Source organism: Haliotis cracherodii, unplaced genomic scaffold (assembly GCF_022045235.1).
Source record: "Haliotis cracherodii isolate W230 unplaced genomic scaffold, xgHalCrac1.p SCAF_30, whole genome shotgun sequence".
NCBI lineage: Eukaryota > Metazoa > Mollusca > Gastropoda > Lepetellida > Haliotidae > Haliotis > Haliotis cracherodii.
The window spans coordinates 1,453,145-1,469,194 of NW_027266287.1; the positions used below are offsets into that span (position 1 = coordinate 1,453,145).

General features: G+C 39.4%; 2 protein-coding genes across 2 annotated transcripts in view; one reads left to right on the forward strand and one right to left on the reverse strand.

The window, feature by feature from the left end:
• LOC139476987 (hamartin-like) overlaps positions 1-5,528 on the reverse strand; it is a 29,036-nt gene extending 23,508 nt beyond the window's left edge. Inside the window, exon 1 of the mRNA XM_071259538.1 lies at positions 5,442-5,528. The gene's annotated coding sequence lies outside the window, so the exon portion shown is untranslated. The remainder of the gene's footprint in view (positions 1-5,441) is intronic.
• A 452-nt stretch (positions 5,529-5,980) lies between these two features.
• Positions 5,981-16,050, forward strand: part of LOC139477049 (uncharacterized) — a 32,259-nt gene continuing 22,189 nt past the window's right edge. The window contains exons 1-7 of the mRNA XM_071259612.1: positions 5,981-6,246; positions 10,111-10,169; positions 11,165-11,335; positions 12,704-12,817; positions 13,381-13,459; positions 15,003-15,084; positions 15,866-15,967. Of these exons, the coding sequence (XP_071115713.1) occupies positions 6,060-6,246; positions 10,111-10,169; positions 11,165-11,335; positions 12,704-12,817; positions 13,381-13,459; positions 15,003-15,084; positions 15,866-15,967 (794 nt within the window). The 5' untranslated portion in view covers positions 5,981-6,059. The remainder of the gene's footprint in view (positions 6,247-10,110; positions 10,170-11,164; positions 11,336-12,703; positions 12,818-13,380; positions 13,460-15,002; positions 15,085-15,865; positions 15,968-16,050) is intronic.

Sequence of the window (16,050 nt, forward strand, 5' to 3'; positions counted from 1 at the left end):
TGATATAGTATGGTAAATAAATCTTAGCAGTATGGAGTGTGTTCAAAGAACGATGTTGTGTGGACGAGTAAGGCATAGTCAGTCACAACTTTCGTATAGTTTTACTTGCACTTGGTGCATGTTGACAGAAATATTAACTTGCAGTTTTCAATAATAGGTTGCACTGGCCATGTTTAATATAGCTAAATCAAGCCCTGTGTAATACTATTTAAAATTGTTTTGTTTTTTAAGTTCTTACTTTATTAATTTCAAAGGTATTTTAACATTAAATTCTCTTCCTCTTTAACAGCGTTAGAAATTGGTACTAGCCCTTGCCAAACTGGCCAAAAGTTAAGGTTTCATAAGGACAAATAGAAATTTGCCATTTTGAAGGGTTTTGCTGTATGTTATCATTATAAGTGAGTGAGTGAGTTGGGTTTAACGCCGCTTTTAACAGTATTCCAGGTATATCGCGGCGTGTCAGCTTAATGTGGGAGGAAAGCCCGAAGTGATGCAGGTCTCGACGTTTACCACTTCGGTGAAACCCACGAGCACAGGTATGGTGCTGACAAACCTAGAAACATAATCGGGGCGAACCGGGATTCGAACCCACAATCATAGGTTTCTGGCGTGCCCAAGGGACGCAACTCTGCACAGCGTATCGCGGCGCCTTAGACGACTGGGCCATTGGTGCCCCCTATCATTATAAGGAATAGTGGACTAAATATGTTAGTTTCTACCCCTGTTTAATTGGCCTTGTTATCAGTGAAACATGTTACCTCGGCCAAGGCAGGGTTTCATTTAAGGAACTAGTAGAGATATAGCTAGCACCTGGTATGTTTGACATCACAACCTGGTTGCACTCAAATAAGGCCGGTGGGGTAGCCTAGTGGTTAAAGAGTTCGCTCATCATGAAGACCCGGGTTCGATTCCCGACATGGGTACAAAGTGTGAAGCCCATTTCTGGTGTCCCCCGACATGATATTGCTGGAATATTGCTAAAAGTGGAATAAATCCATACTCACTCAAACTGAACTTATACTCTATTAGGACTGGCTACCGATACAGATCATAGAGGTCAATAATCATCAACTAAATATCGATCAATTATCGATAAATATCAGAGAAGTTGGCTGGTTGGTTGATTTGTTGTTTAACGCCGCACTCAGCAATATTCCAGGTATATGACGGCGGTCTGTAAATAATCGAGGCTGAACCAGACAATCCAGTGATTAATATCATGAGCATCGACCCACGCAATTGGGATCGATGACCTGCATCAACCAAGTCAGCGAGTCTGACCACCCGATCCCGTTAGTCGCCTTTTATGACAAGCAAAGTAACCTTTTACAGAAGTAACTTTGAGCAAATACGCAAAAAGATTTCTGAAAGAAATCAACCTATTTCATTCCACTGGTGAGTGGTGGCACATTTATGCAGGGATTACTTTGTGGACATTTGAGATACAACAAAAACGGTTACTTTCCAATTCAGCAATTGACACTATTGACAATTACAAGTCTGTTTTGGTAAATCAAAACCTTCTTTTATCACAATAGTTTATGTAAGATATTATCAATGACACAATTTTCATATCAATAATAGTTAAGATTTCTTCCCATCGACATTATTTCCAATAACCAATCATTTTTGTAAGCCCTATTAACTACAGATGTATATAATTAGGGACATAAAATCTCAGATCGCAGATGAGGGCTTGGACGAGTCAAAACTTAACAGATAAAGTCTAGACAGATAACCCCTGAGTTGTACATTGATACACTGAGTCACTTGGCCTTCATCGTTAATCAGTGTTTGTGATAGATTTGTGCAACTGATCAAACAACTAACTAATTAATAGTTCAGGGCCCCAGATAATTGTTTGACCCATTGAGTATTTACTCACATGTCATCCTTCACAAGTTGCTTTGGATATTGAGTATATTTTACTCCCTTAGGGTAAGATCCCAATCTCATTAAAATCAGACCTTAGTTCTCGCTACCGCTAAACAAAGATCTGAGGACATCCCATTAGGGGTCACGTCAGAACGACCTTTCATCCGACCAATCAGTGCGTCGCTTACCAGATTATGAAAGTGACAGTCGGAATGTGATTTCTAATCATGCAATCTCGAAAACTTTAACATGGGGTATTCCAAAAGATAGTTACGGGTTTAATAACTGAATCCTTACTATCTAGACCATCTATTAGCGATTCCAGAATGTTTTTTGTTCAGGTTTCAAATTTGTAATCGAGAATTTGTCAAAATATGTCTCGAAGCGTAGTCGCCAACTTGAAATTTGTGCCGTAAAGAACGAGAAAGCTGCTTTCTGATTGGTCATTCCATTGGTCGGTCAAAGTTCGCGCAAGGTCGGTCTGACGTGACCCGTAATGTTTAGCGGTAGCGAGAACTAAAATCTGATTTTAATGAGATTGGGAAGAGCCTTTTTGATCACAGACAAGCTGTGGTTCTATTGACTCCCGAGATGCCAAAAACGAGCCTTTTCACTTGAAGATAAAGGCTAAAAGCTTTCCGAAACTTAGTCTTGTTTGTTTCCAGTGCCCCAATTATAATCATCAACATACCTTGTCCTTCACTCACATTCTCACAACAATCCACACACAGATCTCACATGCTCTGGTCTTGCAGGTGTGAACTGTGACCACCTTAGTCTCCTATGAGCAATGTTTGTTTGTTTATTGTCTAAATCCGCACTCAGCAATATTCCAGCTATATGGTCTGTAACAAATACGGAGTATGGACCAGACAATCCAGTGATTGACATCATGAGCATCGCCCTCCGCAAATGGGAAGCAATGACATGCATGAACCAAGTCACCACATGACCACCTGATCCTGTTAGTTGCCTCTTCCATGGACCAATTCTAACCTCATTCATCTAAAAATGTTGTGCTGGAAGACAGTTAACCCAAGGATATATGCTTAAAGAAAAGCATGTTAAACATGTTAAAAGCTTGATCAAAGGAGATATAACATAGTATGAATAATAGCGTACCTGATCTGTGACAATCAGGGGTCCGGAAAATTTAAAATCCCAATCGGACATTTACATTTATGCCACGCCCCCTTCAAACAGCGTGTTTTAGTACGACTTTTTACACACAAATTACAAGTTGTTACGTATTCATAATATGATGAATTATGAATTGTTTCAATTTAAATTGTTTAATTCACCAGACAATTAATAACAAATAATATCATTTTAGATATATATGGAAAACATTCGTTTGTTTCTGTTATAATAACGATCTGTCAACGTTGTGAACGGTCTAATTAATATTCATGAGTCTGCTCAAGTGTACGCGTTGTAACATTTGGATCGAGACTATTATCCCATATTTGGTTATCACGTGACCTCACGGGAAAATTTTTTTTTTTAAACTAAAGATTATTTAAAACAAGACAGATAATATAATCATAAATCCTAAACTATCGTTGATAGCAGTAGTTATTTGAATACTTTTTCATCTGTACTTAATTATTGACCATAAAAATTTTTGTTATCGATCGTCACAGAAAGCAAAATGGCGGTCAATCAAGATTCAATATACGACTAGCTACTGAAAACAATAAAATCTGCAAATCCTCGTTGTGTGTCAACCAAGTGAAAGTCGTTAGCCACGACTTACAAAATGATCATTCAGACTTTGATGGTTTGGCAGATCCGCTCGACTGATCTGCATCGGTCGACTGGCTGTCGTCACGCTTTCGCTTCTTGACTGAGGTTACGTATCATAGCATTGTGGGGATAATGAGGTACATCGATGATGCAAGGTATTTATGTACAGTTGTAAATACATTTTACTCAAATTAACAAGATGTTCTCAGTAATAAATCCTCGATTAATCAGTGTCAACTCAGTTTATTGCCTATTACAGTGATTGACCGATTGGACTATCATTCTAGGTACGATGTATTTACAGCAATCAAAACAAACAAAGCTTGTCAGTGTAGATAATCTTCATTGTGTTACAACTGCAGACAGAAATTGCTCAGTCCTAACTGTTGATCATGTCCGGTCATAATTTAAGAATGTCCGGACAATACTTTTTAAAATGTCCGGACAGAAAAATTTAAATGTCCAGTAAGCAATATTTTAGACCGGACATTTGAGATTCCCAATCGGACATGTCCGGCGCATATGACGGTTTCCGGACCCCTGGTGACAATCTATTACACAAACATTTTTTAAGTGTATGAACTCAAGTAAGGCCAAGAGGTTAGCACGAAAAATAATTTTTGTTCAAGGGATATCAAATACAGTTGGTGCATGGACTTGTACATGCTGCATAATATGTAATACATTCACCACATCAGACCTAGATTTATAACCCAATTTTAGATTGAATAATTACTCCATACATGGGAAATGCCAAATGGCAACCTTTGTCAGGTAATCTGAATGGTGCCACTACTAATTATACTGGTAATAAATTCATTAACTGAGCATCAAGTGAATGACAAGTACTACTCCCTTGTTACCATCCAAGTTTCATTGTATAACCATTTATATGACACATACATTGTTTGATTAATGCGCATATTCAAAGGGGCGGGGGATATTGAAGACTTTATCTTCTTGTTCCATTTACATCCCATAGTAGAAAGTATACAATAACCACATGCAATGGCAAAATTTGGTTTCATAAATTAAATGTTTATTTATTACAGTAAAGGTCTGTTGACATGACATGATTAACTATCACACTCTGAAACACAGAAATGGGATTAGAGGCCAACTAATCATCCACGCAATCAGAAAACCGATCATGCTTTTGCTACGATACTCTTTTTTTATTTTTGAAACTATACCCATCAAGGGTATTTCCAAATAATGACATCCAAAGAGCTTCCACTGTTTTTTTCTATTTGTTTAGGTTGAAGAAATCAAAGTTAACATGCACCCTTTTAATATCAAAATCTTCATAGATCACAGGTAACCAATCAGCATTTAGAAACCATTAAAAGATATTGCCTCAAAGTTTATTTCCACTGTCACTACAGACGGTAGCCCAGACTCTTGTAACTCTTAGTTAAGTTTGCCAGCAAATCAACTCACGGTTGTGTTTAGACAGCAGCGTAGAAGCTTGAGCCTAGTGACCCTTTGATTGATGACAAAATGCCATTAAACCATATATGCATACATGTAAATCCTCTGCACAGTTGTACTGTCAAGAATCTGCATTCAGTTGCAAACTTCAAAAAAATATTGGCTCAGACATGCACAAAGATCCTTACATTGATGTTGCTTTGATAAGAAGAAGGGTAAGCTGACATAACGTGTAATCAGCTGGTTATGCGAACTGCGTCAAAAATCAATATGCATATAACACTGGGCTCATGTAAGCTGTGAGATAGGCGGCAGTTTTCACTGAAAGCATAATATAAATTAATATCAACTCGTTTTCTGTTCAAAACTTAAACAAATACATAGATTACCTTCAGAAGTTGCAAAACAAACACTATGCGTGCGTGAATAACCTGTCCAGTGCCACTAATCTGTTCACTCGTGTACTGGCACCGGAAGTGACCCTCGCGCGTGTAGTTCAAGCTGAAGTCACGAGACCGGCGAGGATATAGTTGCATTCGTCTTATCAAATGACAGAGCTTGGATTCGTCTGTAATTTGTTCAGTTAATTAGTGGGATCTCTTTCACTAGTGATAGAGTGTTTGTGCAAAACTGTCCCCAACCCCCATATGATTCGAGTCTCAATATACCTGTCACCCCTTCTTTTGAGCTATTCCATTGTCGTCATACTACTTTTTAACACTATCTACAAATAAAAACAAGTATTCTTTTCCTATATCCATTATTGTGGAATAGATGTTATATTTTAAAACATATCATACAATGATTTAAAAAAAGTATTTTTCAAAATAATTATTGACATTAGAAGTAGATATCAACTAAGTTATTTTACTCTTTTTCAGTGACAAATTATACGCTGACAGGAAAATACTACACGATGCAACAAAATGGCGCCGTGCATGGAACCGGGGAAATTTTGACTTTTTTAACAATTGAATTATTTGTTCCAGTTCAACTGTCAACCTAAAATGGAACCCCACACGAGTCAAGATGTTGAAAACGAACGCTTGAAATTACAAAACGACATTCAAAAAATCCAAGACACTCTATACGAGGATAGCTACAGCGAGTACGACAGCAGCGACGATTCCTGCCTGGAAATCGACTTAGGAAGTTCTGAAAGGAATCCGTCCGCTTTGACCGTAACTGATGACGGTACGTCCGCACCATGTTATCGCAATGTCATGAAATATATTGAGGGTAGAATGTTCTTTGCCGGATCCTATCTTTATGACTTATCGAAGAATTAATGCACTTATTTTATAATATCTATCTATTTTTTATGATGATACCCTTGACAGTTGATACGAGGGGTGTGAGTCAGTGCAGGAATATCGCTGACTGTGGTGTAAAATAACGAACTAAAGTGTCCATATGTATTTTTAGTTTCAGTATGTGTATGAGGACTGGGCGGGTAGCTTGTTAACATTGTCAAGTTAAGGAAAAGTATCATTATATTAAACATGTAATGTAAAACATGTTAGCCTGCAACCTCGGGGTATCGCGGTACTTGTCATGTACACTAAACGGAACAAAATGCACTCACTAACCTTTATGATTATTCGTGTTCTCTGTTTCAGATATCATTCATGTTATCAAACAATGCATATTTTACTGATAAAAGTTCATTATTTACATTAGTAGCTCCGAGTAAAAGCCGGGCCTCGCGCTCTGTTTGACAAGGGAGAGAACTCCATCGTAACACGGTACAGGGAAAAGTTGTGTATGGAGGTCCGAATTGGACAAAAAGAGGACATAATTCTACTAACCACTGGGTATGATCATGCCAGACATCAGTGATTTGTCCAGACAAGTGCAAAGACAGCACAAGTAAAATTCTAAATGTGTTATCAGCAATAGGTATTCAATGCATTTTTACCGAAAAGTAAGGGAAAATTATTTTTATAAGTCAACAACAAAATATCAGAAATGATATTTTAAGATTGTCTAAAAAATATTGGATGACAATAATTTGTCACAAAATGGAAAAATGTTAAAAGTCAACAATAAATATATAAAAAGCACTCCTAGTATGCCCAAAGTATGTATTTATGTTTTGATTACTAGTGAAGAACGTATTTCTAAGTTTGGCATTATGGCCCTTATGATATCCCAATAGATTCTGGGCACAGAGCGGGGAAAAAATGTGCGGACTACGTAACTTCCGTTACCTCATTAGTCGCCATGAATATGCAGATGATCTAGTTCAGGTCGATAGAGAAAGTTTTCTTGGGGAACTGCGGGTTATATCGTTGGCCATTGATAGATGGGGGTAAGGCAATATTACAACAGATGCCAGAAATATGTATCAACGGATTAATAACTCCTTACTTTCAGCAGACGGAACATTCCGAGGAAATTGAAATTGTTTACGAAGTGAGCACTTCCTAGTTACCGATTTGCATTAATAGACAGTCGCTTAGAGGCGTGTCCCGCGTGAACTATCGGAAATCACAAATGCCGCGATACGATGAATGCCGCGGTACCATGGGGTCCGAGTATACTTGTCATGTATGCAAAACAGAACAAAATGCACTCACTAACCTTTATGATTAGGCCTATTTGTGTTCTCTACATCAGGTGTCATTATTTTATCTAATTATGCATATTGTACTGATAAAAGTTCATTCATTAGTCACGGCGAGTTAAAGCCGGGCCTCACACTCAGTTTGTCTCAGCTTGACCAGGGAGAGAACCTTTATGATTATTTGTGTTATCTATATCAGGTGTCATTATTTTATCTAATTATGCATATGGTACTGATAAAAGTTCATTCATTAGTCATGGCGAGTGAAAGCCAAGCCTCGCACTCAGTTTGACAAGGGAGAGAAATCCATCGTATTGTATCGATTGTTTGGGCACAGTGCATGTAAACATAAGGCTATATCTGTTTATCAAAAAGTACCAAAAAGAATTATATGCATGAACTGTCTATAAGAATCAGTTACGTTTGTTTGCTGGGATTTTAGCTGTGAGCTCAAAATCTTTTGTGTACATTGTACAGACATGTCATGTGAATAAAACAAAAGTGAAGGAAAATAATTCAATTTACAGACAGCTCGTTTTATTGTAAGTAAAACATTAACCATTTGAAGGTTGGTGAGGTAACCTAGTGGTTAACAAATTCACTCACCTTGATGCTGACACAGGTTAGATTCATCAAGTGTTACCATGGTTACAAACATCACAATCTCAATAAAATAGATCTTAGTTCTCGCTACCGCCAAAGAAATGTCTGAAGACTTCACATTATGTGTCATGTCTTAACATCTTTCTTCCGACGTGTCAGAGCGTAGGTTTTAGATCAGGAAAATGACATTCAGTATGTGTTTTCTCATGCTCCCAAGGCAAGGGAGTTAACTGACTGTAACTTGGCTGCAATTATGGACTTAAATTCTTGTTGGACAAACGAGGCTATGCTTAGTCCAAAAATATCGCGTAATCAACAAGACATCCGGTTTGTAAAATACATGGATTTTGGAGATTTCGGTCGACTGCAGGATTTGCAAAGCATGTGTACCGCCATCAGGGAGTCAGGTATTTTGCAAATTCTTGCATGTTTTTAATCAAGGTACACATGACGTGATTTGATGCACTTCGCGGGGTAAGACCCGTTTTATTCCAATACAGATCTTGATTATTGCCGTTTTGTTTGAAGCAAATGCAAGTGATATGAGACATGTAATCTGACCATGCTGATTGGTCAATAGGAGGAACGTAGAAGGGACATAACTCGTAATAGCCACTGGTGGAGCCTTGAAAATCCAGCCTAGTTCGGCAAGGGTGGTTTTATGGTCAGTTAACTCCCTTGCCTCGGGAAGAAGGTGTTTTCTAATCATGCAACCTTCAAAAGGTTAAAACAAGTTATTCCAAACAACAGTTATGGGCTGTACTCTGTCAAAATCATCATCTGTCTTTCTTCAAGGGGATAAACATTTGAACGGAAGAGACTTTATATAGCCTGCCATACAACCTCGGCTATCTATTCTATTCCAGAATGTTCTTTTGTTCAGTTTTCAAATTTTTATTCGAGAAATTTGTCACAATATTTTTCAAAGTGTAGTCTGGATTAGAAGTCACCAGTTTGAAACAAGTGCCACAAAGCTCGAGAAAGCTGCCTTCTGATTGGCTAATTTCGACTTCTTGTTAGTCATTTCACTGGTTGGTCAAAGTTGGTGAAAGGTCGTGCCCTGTGAAGGGATGTCTTCAAATCGATGTTTATCATGTTTATTGGTAAGGAGAACTAAGATCTGATTTTATTGAGATTGCAATTGTCACTGTGTGTGAAGACCATTCTGTTTCATAATATGATTTGAATGTTGTTAAACAATTGCAGTAAATCCTTTTCTCCACTCTATCACAAACACAAATGACTTGTTGTCCTTCATAATTGATAATTCATGTGATATGGATGCAACTCCAGTGATGCTTAAAATGACTACTTGCACATAAAGATAACAGAGAAAAATAGTGAACTGGTTGGGCGCATCTTCCTGAGGCAAGGGAGTTAGCTGACGATAAAAGTCCAGTTTGAACCCTTGCCGAACTGAACACCACCAGTAGTTGTTACAAGTTGTAACACTCGTATCACTTGCATTTGCTTCAAAAAAAATGGCGGCGGCCAGTAAAGACGATCTGATCGATAATCAAGATCTATATTGTGATAAAACGGGTCTTACATCGCAAAGTGCTTCAAATCACGTGAGCACCTTGATTATAAACATGAAAAGATTTGGAAAATATCTGCTGATGCTGAGTTATCGGTGCAAATCCTTTGCAAATCCTGCAATCGTCAGAAGTCTGAATGACACTTTACAAACTGGATTTCGATTTTGATTGGACTATGCATAGACTCGTTAGTCCAGCCAAAATGTAACTCCATAATTCCAGCCTGGTTTGGCAAGGGTGGAAACTTGACTTTTAAAGTTAGTTAACTCCCTTGCCTGGGGAAGATGGGCTGGGTGAGACAACCATGACTTTCCTAGGACAAGAACTGACTTACATAACGTTGTGCTGCAGATGCTCGAACCCATTCCAGCTTTGCTGAATCATCTGCAAGTCATTTCGATGGCACTGAGGTACGTGAAGAATCTGAGAATGCCGATTTGTTGACTTTTTAAAAATATTTTAAAAGTTTTATTTGCTTAGTTGATGTCAGAAGAACAGGGACTTAGTCAACAAGGATGTATCGATTTCAACAAAGGGCTTGTTAAGAAAAAACAACTTTCATATTTTAGCATTGTAGCATCCAGTGCAATAATGTGAAACTATTTATTGTTTTAATGACTATGATGACCCCAGCAATTTTGTCAGTCAAATAACAGAAAATGTGTTGTAATTAGCATATCAAGTTCACTACAAAAAAACCCCACTTGAAACGTGTCTACAGCTAGCTTTTCCTTTAAAACATGCTCTGAAATATATATAGTCAAGAAGTTTCCATGCAATTTGATGTAAATATGTGTATCGCGATATGTAACATATCTTTACCTATGTATCAAGATCCGTATTGTATCTTTACCTATGTATCAAGATCCGTATCGTATCGTTACCTATGTATCAAGACACATATCGTATCGTTACCCATGTATCAAAATCTGTATCGTATCGTTACCAATGTATCAAGATCTGTATTGTATCGTTACCTATGTATCAAGATCCGTATCGTATTGTTACCTCTGTATCAAGATCCGTATCGTATCGTTACCTTTGTATCAAGACCCGTATCGTATCGTTACCTATGTATCAAGACCCGTATCGTATCGTTACCTATGTATCAAGATCCGTATCGTATTGTTACCTATGTATCAAGATCTGTATCATATCGTTACCTATGTATCAAGATCCGTATCGTATCGTTACCTATGTATCAAGATCTGTATCATATCGTTACCTATGTATCAAGATCCATATCGTATCGTTACCCACGTATCTAGATCTGTATCGTATCGTGACTTTGCTGCATCGTTTCACCCCTAGTTCAAAGCGTTGTAAAACCCAGTTTACTCACTCGCTCATTAGTAGATACGAAATGTTTCCTGCACAACTTAATGACTCACATCACTGATTGCAGATATCGGAAGTGACAGATTTTGAGCAGGAGATAAATGTTGGTGATGCGGAGTCCGCGGAGCTGCCCGTGTCTGTGGAGTCCTGCCTTGCGCTGAACCGAGCTTACCAGGAAGTGATTGTGGACGTTCTCCGCCAGACAGAGGCTTCACTGGAGGAAAACAGACAGAAACAGGTAGCATGCTTTCCATGGTTACATCAAAACATGATCGAAATGATACTGTTTCTAGAGTTTGAATTGATTTCAGTTCTTGACCATGTTGACCCACGGACTATTTTTAAAAAAAGTTACTAGTCCACAAGTGTTTCTATTACTATAGTCTTTGTCCAGTATCAGTTTTCTGTATTCACTGATGAATAGAATTTCACTTGAGGTCTAACTCACTATTGTAAGTCTTACTTATTTAACAGACACAGTTGAGGGATGACGATTCTTATTTTGATTTTGAAATTCTGAGCTATTTGGAGTTATGTTTGTCTTATGTATACTCTTGTCACATTTACTGTGAATGTGGATGTGAACTCTTGTGACATTTGCTGTGAATGTGGATGTGAACTCTTGTGACATTTGCTATGAATGTGGATGTGAACTCTTGTGACATTTACTGTGAATGTGGATGTGAACTCTTGTGACATTTGCTATGAAATGTTGATGTGAACTCTTGTGACATTTACTGTGAATGTGGATGTGAACTCTTGTGACATTTACTGTGAATGTGGATGTGAACTCTTGTGACATTTGCTGTGGATGTGGATGTGAACTCTTGTGACATTTACTGTGAATGTGGATGTGAACTCTTGTGACATTTGCTGTGGATGTGGATGTGAACTCTTGTGACATTTACTGTGAATGTGGATGTGAACTCTTGTGACATTTGCTATGGATGTGGATGTGAACTCTTGTGACATTTACTGTGAATGTGGATATGAACTCTTGTGACATTTACTGTGAATGTGGATGTGATCTCTTGTGACATTTACTGTGAATGTGGATGTGAACTCTTGTGACATTTACTGTGAATGTGGATGTGAACTCTTGTGACATTTACTGTGGATGTGTAGCGACAGGCCCCACCTTCGGACAAGAAGGGGCTGCTGGGGATCATCTACCGTATTCGACGTATTAAACACCCGGGGTGCTCTCAAAATTGGAAATAGTGGGCTCTTATTAGAATATAATTTTGGTGAGAACAAAAACAGAGTTGAAAAATTGTAAATTTCGTACAGTAGTTTATGCTGACAGCCTGAAATGATACAAAAGAAAAGTATGTACGTATCATACACGACAGATATAATTTCCAGAATTTAATTGCCCACAATTAACGGTGGATATAACACACGAGTGAGTATTATACACGAATCAATAAGTCTTGTGTACATTGATCATTCGGAAGGGGTGCTAATTAGGATTGTTCACTAGCAAATATATTAGCAAATATCGCAATGGGTGCTTATTAGAGCGGGGCGCTTATTACGTCGAATACGGTCATCAGATTCCCAGGGGCTAAAAGAAGCAACTGATGCAATTGAAATTTTGTTACAGCAACACTTTGAGAAGGATGTGGTTTGCCAGCGAGAGAAGAATCTGAACTCTGCCCAGTCTAAGGTTCTGTACAAGCACTTCTCCATGCCCTACATCAAAGACCCGGCTGGAGGGGTAAGGCCTTCAAACTTTAATAATGTTAATCAAATAATTGTCAACGTAACTTATCGTAGTTTTTACTTCTATCTATAAGTTTTGGAATTTTGTTGTTGTCCTAATTAGTTGACCCTGAAGATCTGGGGTAGAATAGGTCTTCAGCAACCCATGTTTGCCGTAAAAGGCGACTATGCTTGTCGTAAAAGGTTGATGCATGTCATCTCTCCCAATTGTGTGGATCGATGCTCATGATATGAATCACTGGATTGTCTAGTCCAGACTTGATTATTTACAAACCGCCGTCATATAGCTGTAATATTGCTGAGTGCGGCGTAAAACAACAAACCAACCAACCAAAATATCATCAGTTATTTAATGGGAGACAACTCTGTATGACGACTCCTTTTCGAGTTGGCGACATCATGAGCAGGATTAGACCTAAAATGTGATGGAAATTATTGTATGTAGCTAGACTTATTAGGGTAGTGAAATTTGCATCATTCATTCAGCACCAATGATGATGATGATGATAATCGTTATGATGATCCAAGTAAATTATCTACCCCAAATCCCATTCCTAGGGCGCCCCTCCAAATGAAGATGTTCAAATGAAACAACTGATGAAGGAGCACAAGCAGGATATTCCACCGGACCGAGACTGTAAGTCCAACGCTCCCAGCTCATCCTCCAATATCCAGGGTGTATTATCTCCCTTCTGTTGGGATAAATACCCTGCACCCATTCACCACCATCGCTTTGTGTCAACCATAGTCTAAACATCATCAAAAATAGCTGACTAATCAGATTACATTCATGTGTAAGAGGAATCTGGTGCCAAGTTATGAGAGATGGAGATGCTGATGTCCAAAAGAAGCTTTGATGGTGAATTGGTCCTGGGTATCTGTTATATTAGAATGGGCCCTAAATGGCTAAAATAATGCTGATGCGACGTGACCGCCTCCGTGGTCTAGTGGTAGAGCATCCGCCCGGAGAGTGGAAGGTCCTGGGTTCAATCCCCGACCGCGTCATACCAAAAGATGTTAAAAGATGGTACTTGTTGTTACCCTGTCTGGCGCTCAGCAATAAGGGGCTAAAACAAGGACTGGTCGGCTCAGAGTCAGTATACTGTGTCTGAGTTGGGTATTCATGTTAAACTGTGGCATAGTATCTCAGTGAGCTAGCACTATAAATCGGCATCAGTCCGGACAAGTACAAGCAGCCACATGCATACACGTGCATGCACATCGCTATGTAAGTGCAATAATCTTGGACGCGACGTTTAACCCCATTTCACCTCACCGCACCTTCAGTAAGTACTGATGCGACGTTAATTTTAACTCATTCACCCATAGTCATATTAGAACAGACATACAGTACACTGGATAATGGAGGGTGAGCATGTACAGTTATGCCAGTTACTGAATATCATACAATGAATGTGTCACCAAGGTAAAGCAATTGTTGACTCCAAGCCTAGAATGTGTGATAATGTTAATGGGAGTACTCCTAGGTTTAATATTCAAAAACACTATCTTCTTACTCAGCATGTGCGATGGGGGAGCGTAGTGGTTGATGCTTTGATTCTTCATGTCAATGATCAAGGTTTTCGATTGCTCCCATGAGTATGTGTGAAGCACAAATTTGGTGTTCTGCCATAATGTGACTGGAATACCGTATTCGATGTAATAAGCGCCCGCTCTAATAAGCACCCATGGCGATATTTGCTGATATATTGGCTTGTGAACAATCCCCATTAGCACCCCTTCCGATTGATCAATGTACACAAGACTTATTTATTCGCGTATAATACACACTTGTGTGTTATATGCACCCTTAATTATGGGCAATTAAATTCTGGAAAAATATATCTGTCCTACATGAACATTTCAGGCTGTCACATGTATAAACCACGAAATTTATCTTTCAACTCTGTTTTTTTCACCAACCTAATATTCTAAAAAGAGCCCCCTATTTCTAATTTTGAGAGCGCCCTTGGCGCTTATTACGTCGAATACGGTAGGTTGAAAACAGAATAAGATCCCAACTCACTCGCTCAATCCCTGAAGCAGCACACCTCAACACCAAGAAAGAAGGCCATGTTATGGTAGAAGGTGTTACAGGTAGTCGTTGGATTCAATAGTGGTTGCTTTTCTCACCAGCGTTTCCCACTTGATTTAATTTCCATTGGGTGGAATGTGTTCAGGGCTGAATCGGGACAGGAAGAAGTTGTATGAAGCCATTGCTGAGGATGCCCTCCAACAGCTGCTGCAACCTCTTTTGATGAGGTAAGTGAGTGTAACCATGGTAACACAGAGATGGAGGGGATCAGGATGTTTCTAGGGAAGAGTAGATTCTGTGTCCGTTACTTGTAAGAGCAGACAAAGAAGGTTTTGGTGGTTTGTTTTGTTGATTGTATGTCATACTCTTGTGACTGACGTTGTTGGTGTGAGTGATGGTGCTGTGACTGACATTGCTGGTGCTGTGGCTGAAGTTGCTTTTGGTGTGAATGATGGTGTTGTGACTGACGTTGCTGGTGCTGTGACTGATGTTGCTGTAGGTGTGAGTGATGGTGCTGTGACTGACGTTGCTGTTGGTGTGAGTGATGGTGCTGTGACTGACATTGCTGGTGCTGTGATTGACGTTGCTGTTGGTGTGAGTGATGGTGCTGTGACTGACATTGCTGGTGCTGTGACTGACGTTGCTGTTGGTGTGAGTGATGGTGCTGTGACTGACGTTGCTGTTGGTGTGAGTGATGGTGCTGTGGCTGACGTTGCTGTTGGTGTGAGTGATGGTGCTGTGACTGATGTTGCTGTTGGTGTGAGTGATGGTGCTCTGGCTGATGGTGCTGTTGGTGTGAGTGATGGTGCTGTTGGTGTGAGTGATGGTGCTGTGACTGACATTGCTGGTGCTGTGACTGATGTTGCTGTGACCAACGTTGCTGTTGGTGTGAGTGATGGTGCTGTGACTGACGTTGCTGGTACTGTGACTGACGTTGCTGGTGTGAGTGTAGGTGCTGTGACTGACATTGCTGGTGCTGTGACTGACGTTGCTGTTGGTGTTGTGTAGACAGGAGCTGGAGCAGGACAAGCTGGAGAGATGCAGTGGGAAGGACGCTGCAGCCATCAGGGCCCGCATTCGCGCCATTGAGGAGGACATGGTACAGAAGAGGTGGGTCACCAGCCGCGATGTTCAGGCACTGTGTGCATTATGAAGGATCGTAACACAGCTCGACTTGTTGATTCAATTCCCAG